Source organism: Mauremys mutica, chromosome 13 (assembly GCF_020497125.1).
Source record: "Mauremys mutica isolate MM-2020 ecotype Southern chromosome 13, ASM2049712v1, whole genome shotgun sequence".
NCBI lineage: Eukaryota > Metazoa > Chordata > Testudines > Geoemydidae > Mauremys > Mauremys mutica.
The window spans coordinates 42,683,487-42,691,261 of NC_059084.1; the positions used below are offsets into that span (position 1 = coordinate 42,683,487).

Consider the following 7,775-nt stretch of genomic DNA (forward strand, 5'->3'; position numbering starts at 1 on the left):
CTGGTGTGCGGATTTGACTCCTTAACGCCAATGGAGCTACAATTGATTTACACCAGATGCGGATCTGACCCTTCGTCATTGTTCAGTCTCTCTGTCATACCTACAATCAGTGTGAAATAAACATTTTAAAGATGTCATAGAGCAATGCATCTTCAGCCTAATGACTCTTTTATTTTAGTGATGTCTTCAAAAAGAAACCATGTAATTGTTGAGAAAGAAAGAAAGAAAGAAAGAAAGAAAGAAAGAAAGAAAGAAAGAAAGAAAGAAAGAAAGAAAGAAAGAAAGAAAGAAAGAAAGTGGGTCCATTCATCAAAATAGGAATTGAAAATCAGATTCAGAAAATCAAAGCAACACTGAATTCCTCCAAAGTTCTCTCCCCAGTGGGAAAGAAATGCTCCTTAGCCATTGAATGTTCCATTCTTGAATTGAATTTCATGGGGCAAAGAGTTAAGAACGTGCAGACTGGTTAGGAACTTTTGTTTCCTCTTCAGATTCACAGACAAAAATATGTATTTGAAACTGAAGAATGGGCCAGATCACCAGCTGGTGTAAATCCCGAGTAGCTCCACCGGAGTTAATGAGGCCTAATTCCCCAGCTGGTGAAAACTACATAGTCCATCGGCATCTCATCCCCAGCTAATGTAAATCAAAGTAGCTCTGTGGAAGTCAAAGGGTCACATCTCCACTTGGCGTGAACAGCCCTAACTACTCAGAACTCAAAGGAACTGTGTCAATTTAACCAGTTTAGGACGTAGCTGGGAGCTTTTAGTGTTTTCCTCTATCTGCTTCTTAGTGACCAACATCAAACAGCCAGGGCAGCATGACCTGTGGCTTCCTGTGGTGGCTGCATCTCAAGAGCTGCTGATGAAATGCAGAGAAAAACACCTCTGCTCTCCAAGAGTGTTTATGTGGTGTTATAGAAGACACAGGCTATTCCAGGCCAGCTGGGGCTCTGGTGCCACTGGGCTCTGAGCTATTGTAGGTCACATGTCTGTGCATCAAATATATAATTTATTCTGCAGTCTCCTTGGGATGCCACTTGTTATTCAGCCCAGCCTTGTTTCTGGCCAAGAGTCCTTCCAGGGATTCTGCCATCATATGAGATTCAGAGTGGGCCATTTCCTCCTCTGGGGGGTTAGGTTTGGTTAGGGCTGGTTATCAGGGTGGTTTCTTCCCAAGGTGAGATCAGAGCTGGGCTTACATCTCTGGGGACCAGATTCAGCTATTTAACACCAGGACAGGTACATCCTGGGCTGTGATCATATCTGATTCTAACATAACCCAGGATCAGCTCTAGAGTGGGGAGGGGCTTTCAATCCCCCATCCTATTTAGTCCTTCACCTCTAAACCAAGCCTGATCCAGGAGGGGAGAGGGAGTGGTCATCTGTGGAGTGGGTCCGTTTCTGTCAGGAACTGCAGAGACCCAGCCTCTGTGGGTATATGGTGATGGGGCAGGGAAACAACTGCTGGATAACACAGTGGTGGGGACATTATTGAGCGATATAGAAACAGACAATGACTGAGAATACTGACAGTGGACTATCAAATGCTTCTCAGGCTGGGAAACATTCCACTTTCCACAAAGACCAACACTGTAAGTTTGCTATTTCAGTTAATATGTTTGGGTTTTAATATACTGGAGAAAATATAATAATAGAACTATGAATTATTTTGAAACTGTAAGTCTTTTACAATCATTTAATAAACATCTAGAGCTCATTTTTTATGGAAATTGTGAAAACCAAAACATTTTTTTAACTTTTGTGTATCGAGAACCAAACAATTGCTGTTAAAAACTGCAGAAATCTGGAAAAAAATCATTGATTTTTTGGAAAAAATAAAAGTTTTGATTTTGCCAATACATATGTTGTTTTTTATGGATAGCAAAGACTTCGCAGGAAAATGTTTTCAAATGAAAATCCAGTTTTCCTTTGGAATAATTTAAACGGATTGGAAACTTAGATTGAAAACAAACAGATTGGAAACAGATTGAAAATTTAGCCCAGATTGGAAATCTATAATTAAGCCAGGATGATAACATTAATATTCTCAAATAACACCACAATTACAAACCCATTCAATCTATCAGAATCATGTTTAATTGCTGTTTCATACAGTTACTTGCAGGATGGTAAAACTGTGTAAAGAGACAAGTTGATACCCAAAGAATATGCAGCAAAAATCCTGTGGCACCTTATAGACTAACAGATGTTTTGCAGCATGAGCTTTCGTGGGTGAATACCCACTTCTTCGGATGCAAGCAGTGGAAATTTCCAGGGGCAGGTGTATATATAAGCAAGCAAGAAGCAAGCTAGAGATAACGAGGTTAGATCAATCAGGGAGGATGAGGCCCTGTTCCAGCAGCTGAGGTGTGAAAACCAAAGGAGGAGAAACTGGTTCTGTAATTGGCAAGCCATTCACAGTCTTTGTTTAGTCCTGAGCTGATGGTGTTAAATTTGCAGATGAGCTGGAGCTCAGCAGTTTCTCTTTGAAGTCTGGTCCTAAAGTTTTTTTGCTGTAGGATGGCCACCTTAAAATCTGCTATTGTGTGGCCAGGGAGGTTGAAGTGTTCTCCTACAGGTTTTTGTATATTGCCATTCCTAATGTCTGATTTGTGTCCATTTATCCTTTTCCTTAGAGACTGTCCAGTTTGGCCGATGTACATAGCAGAGGGGCATTGCTGGCATATGATGGCATATATTACATTGGTGGATGTGTAAAAGCAACAAAGAATCCTGTGGCACCTTATAGACTAACAGACGTTTTGCAGCATGAGCTTTCGTGGGTGAATACCCACTTCTTCGGATGCAAGATGCACTTCTTCACTTGCATCCGAAGAAGTGGGTATTCACCCACGAAAGCTCATGCTGCAAAACGTCTGTTAGTCTATAAGGTGCCACAGGATTCTTTGTTGCTTTTACAGATCCAGACTAACACGGCTACCCCTCTGATACTTGGTGGATGTGCAGGTGAATGAACCGGTGATGGTGTGGCTGATCTGGTTAGGTCCTGTGATGGTGTTGCTGGTGTAGATATGTGGGCAGAGTTGGCATCGAGGTTTGTTGCATGGGTTGGTTCCTGAGCTAGAGTTACTATGATGCGGTGTGCAGTTGGTGGTCAGAATATGCTTCAGATTGGCAGGTTGTTTGTGGGTGAGGACTGGCCTGCCACCCAAGGCCTGTGAAAGTGTGGGATCATTGTCCAGGATGGGTTGTAGATCCCTGATGATGCACTGGAGGGGTTTGAGCTGGGGACTGTATGTGATTGCCAGTGGAGTCCTGTTGGTTTCTTTCTTGGGTTTGTCTTGTAGTAGGAGGCTTCTGGGTACACATCTGGCTCTGTTGATCTGTTTCCTTATTTCCTCCTGTGGGTACTGTAGTCTTGAGAATGCTTGGTGGAGATTTTCTAGGTTTTGGTCTCTGTCTGCGGGGTTAGAGCAGATACGGTTGTACCTCAGTGCTTCGCTGTAGACAATGGATCTTGTGGTGTGCCCGGGATGGAAGCTGGAGGCATGAAGGTAGGCATAGCGGTCAGTAGGTTTTCGGTATAGGGTGGTGTTAATGTGATCACCACTTATTTGCACCGTGGTGTCTAGGAAGTGGACCTCCCGTGTAGATAGGTCCAGGCTGAGGTTGATGGAGGGGTGGAAGCTGTTGAAATCATGGTGGAATTTTTCCAGTCTCCTTCCCATGGGTCCAGATGATGAAGATGTCATCAATGTAGCGTAGGTAGAGAAGGGGCGTGAGTGGATGGGAACTGAGGAAGCGTTGTTCCAGGTCAGCCATAAAAATATTGGCATATTGTGGGGCCATGCGGGTGCCCATAGCGGTGCCACTGATCTGGAGATTTATATTGTCATTAAATTTGAAATAGTTGTGTGTGAGGATAAAAGCACAGAGCTCAGCAACCAGTTGTGCTGTGGCATCATCAGGGATACTGTTCCTGACAGCTTGTATTCCATCAGTGTGTGGGATGTTTGTGTAGAGAGCCTCTACATCCATGGTGGCTCGGATGGTGTTTCTGGAAGGTCACCAATGCATTGTAGTTTCCTCAGGAAATCAGTGGTGTCACGGAGATAGCTGGGAGTGTTGGTAACATAGGGTCTGAGTAGAGAGCCCACATATCCAGGCAGTCCTTCAGTGACAGTTCCAATGCCAGAGATGATGGGGCGTCCAGGATTTCCGGGTTTGTGGATCTTGGGTAGTAGATAGAATTACCCTGGTCGGAGTTCTAAGGGTATGTTGATTTGTTCCGGTGTTAGTGTAGGGAGTGTCCTGAGTAGATGGTGCAGTTTCTTAGTGTATTCCTCAGTGGGATCTGAGGGAAGTAGCATGTAAAATTTGGTATTGGAGAGTTGTCTGGCAGCCTCCTTTTGGTAGTCAGACCTGCAAAACGTCTGTAAGTCTATAAGGTGCCACAGGATTCTTTGCTGCTTCTACAGAACCAGACTAACACGGCTACCCTTCTGATATAAAGAATATGCGTTACACATGCAGGCACTGACAGCTAAAGCCACCAGCCAAAGCTCCCCCTCCCAAATAGGAAACAGCAGTTCACTTTTCATAGAAATTGTGAAAACCAAAACTTATTTTTTGTTCATTGAGAACCAGACAATTACACGTAAACTGCTTAAAACAGAAACATTGTCACTGATTTAAAAAAAAAGTTTTGACTTTTCCAGTACATAGGTTGTTTTTCAAGAATAGCAGAGACTTCCTTGGATTATGTCTCAGTTTAAAATCCAGTTTTCCTTTGAAATAATTTAAACTGAAAATGTAAGAATACCCCAGATTGAACATGTAGATTTAAAGGGGGGTAGAAACACTGATATAGTCCAATAATTGTACAGTTTGAACCCAGTCACTCTATTGCAACTGTGTTTATTTCTGTTTCAAAGGGACACTTGTTGAATGGTAAAACTGAGTAAGCAGCAAAGCTGGCAGACAAAATCATGGGTATTACACATACCAGTGCCTTAGACAGAGAACTGTGAATTGAAGTCCCCAGCCAAAGCCTGTCTCTCTTATACCTGTCCAAGGACATGGAGCATGTCAATGGGATTAGAACTGAGATATTCTGCTCTAGCACCATTTCCGCTGTCCCACAGTGCTTCCCGCTAAACACAAATGCTGTAAATGGGGGCAGTGAACATACATATAATAAGACACAGCTCATCCCCCACAGAACTCACAGTGCAAGAAGACAAGGCAGAGAATGCATGGAGGGGAAACAGAGGCACAGAGAGGGGAAGTGACTGGCCCAAGGTAACAGAGCAGGTCAGTGGCAGAGCCAAGAACAGAACCCAAATCTCCTGATGGTCACTGACCCGCACACCCATGAAGTGACAGAGGCAAATGACACAGCAGAGAGGTAGCGGAGCGATGCTGCTAGCCCGTCGGTACACAGAGATGGAAATGCAGTCAGGATTTGGTGTCATAAATCAATATGTTTTCAGGCAGCCGGCCATCTACGTGGTGTTGCAGTGAAATTATAACAGGTGAGCTGTCATAAACAATGCCAAGTCCATCTTGTATTTCCACAAAAAGAGGATATCAGGCAGTGTTGCCCAAGTCCAGAGCGTGTTGTAGCAATAGGGGATCCATCTTGACTAGAATTGTTGCATTGAGATTGTACTTTGCTCCATCCTTCACACAGCATTTTATTAAACTAGATCATGAGCTGGATCTTCAGATGGTGCAAACTTCATTGACTTTAAGGGAGCTCTGCCAATTGTCATTCATGTGATAAGTCACCACTCCTAGTAAATAGCAGTGATGAATGCTGTGCATTGTTGACACTCAATTCATATTGCTGTGGGAAATCAGGGCCACTCCCTCTGTCACTGTAATTCACCCACTGTCTTTGTCCTTCCCTCCACAGCCATCACACAATGAACTGAGAAAGAAAATGTCCAACCGAAGCACCCTGACTGAGTTCCTTCTCCTGGGATTCTCTGACGTTCGGGAGCTGCAGATTTTGCACTTTGTGGTGTTCCTGGTGATTTACCTGGTAGGCCTGATGGGGAATCTTCTCATCATCACAGCCGTAGCCCTCAACCCCCATCTTCAAACCCCCATGTTCTTCTTCCTGGTGAATCTGTCCATCCTAGACTTTGGCTCCATCTCCGTTACCATCCCCAAGTCCATGGCCAACTCCCTCATGAACACCAGGGTGATTTCTTATCCTGGATGTGTCACTCAAGTTTTTCTCTTTATCCTCTTCGCTGCAACTGATTTTGCCTTACTCACCATCATGGCATACGACCGATATGTCGCCATCTGCCAACCACTGCACTATGAGAGAGTGATGAACAGGAGAGCTTGTGTCCAAATGGCAGCCAGTGCCTGGATTTCAGGTATTGCCTACTCTGCCCTGCACGCTGGCATCACCTTCAGGTTACTCTTCTGCCAGTCCAATGACATCAACCTGTTCTTCTGTGAAATCCCCCATCTACTCAAGATCACCTGCTCTGATTCATACCTCAGTGAAGTTGGGGTTATTGCCTTAGGTGTGTTTTTAGGTTTAAACTGCTTTGTTTTTATAATTGTGTCTTATGTTCAGATCTTCAAAACTGTGCTGAGAATCCCTTCTGAGCAGGGCCGGCATAAAGCCTTCTCCACCTGCCTGCCTCACCTCACTGTGGTCTCTTTGATGGTTTTCACTGGCATCTTTGCCTACCTGAAACCCACCTCCAGCTCAGCATCAGGTCTGGACCTTGTGGTGGGTGTTCTCTATTCTCTGGTGCCTCCAGTGATGAATCCCATCATCTACAGCATGAGGAACAAGGAGATCAAAGCTGCATTGAAGAAACTGATTGTGTGGAGGTTATTCTCCAAGAGTTAAAATGTCCATCACTGCAACTTGACTGTATTTTCATTCTGAGTTTCTTTGTAGATATAATCAACTGATGACAAAATTGTCTCCTTGAGAGCATAGGGTGCAATCTGTTGATGAAATCATGATATCTGGACTAGCTTCACTAAAGTCAAATGAGTTAGAATAAGATTACACCAGTGTACATAAGTTCAGAATCTATCTACATATGCACCTACCTATCTGTCATATGGATTTATAGGGCTACTGTCACCTGTAGCCTGGGATATGAGAGTTTTGGCTTGTGTGTTTGCTTGCTTCTTTTTTCATTTTGTTTGATTTTGTTGATTCATTCGTTCAAATTTTTTTTCTGAGTGACTTGAAGTTTTGCTTTCCCCATTGATAAAGAATTGAAAAAAAGATTCTGCCGGTGTCTGTTCAAGTGATGATTTTAATGATGATGGGATTTATTGTGTCATGTTTGATGTGTTAGAGCACCTATAGCCTTATATAACTGTATGTATTATTGTTATTTACTTAAATTTATTAAAATAAATAAATACTGTATTGTTCTTCCTATGGTGGAAAGGTATTTGGAAGAGAAAGGTATTAAAATGGTTCCTAAACTAGGTCTAAATAAGAAGGCCAAATTTTGATTCCACCAAAGTACTGCAGTGATCCATCTGCAAGTGCTCATATTTTCTCTTATGTTGTGCTTTGTTCCTATTGTGGTAAATAAATTACACTTTGCCTGGTGAAGACGTTTAGTCACTCAACTTTCTACTGGTCACAACTCCTGTGGGAAAAACTGCAGGTACCAAACACAGTTGAAGAAACCACGGTTGGAACCAGGTTTGAGAGACGGAGAGTCACATGATTCCACCCTAAGACAGGGATAGGCACAAAGCTTAGACCAGAGAGTTTGAAGTAAGAGACCAGAGCGGGGAGAAGAGGTTGAGCTA

At 43.3% G+C, this 7,775-nt stretch overlaps 1 protein-coding gene across 1 annotated transcript; it reads left to right on the forward strand.

Moving 5' to 3' along the window:
• Positions 1–5,907: 5,907 nt before the first annotated feature.
• Positions 5,908–6,843, forward strand: LOC123348003 (olfactory receptor 14A16-like). Its single transcript, XM_044985210.1, has one exon. The coding sequence runs from the start codon at positions 5,908–5,910 to the stop codon at positions 6,841–6,843; it is 936 nt and encodes a 311-aa protein (XP_044841145.1).
• The last annotated feature ends 932 nt before the right edge of the window (positions 6,844–7,775 follow it).

What these genes read in the sequence shown, in the direction of transcription:
- LOC123348003 (XM_044985210.1), top strand. Translation starts at nt 5,908, where the DNA reads ATGTCCAACCGAAGCACCCTGACTGAGTTCCTTCTCCTGGGATTCTCT.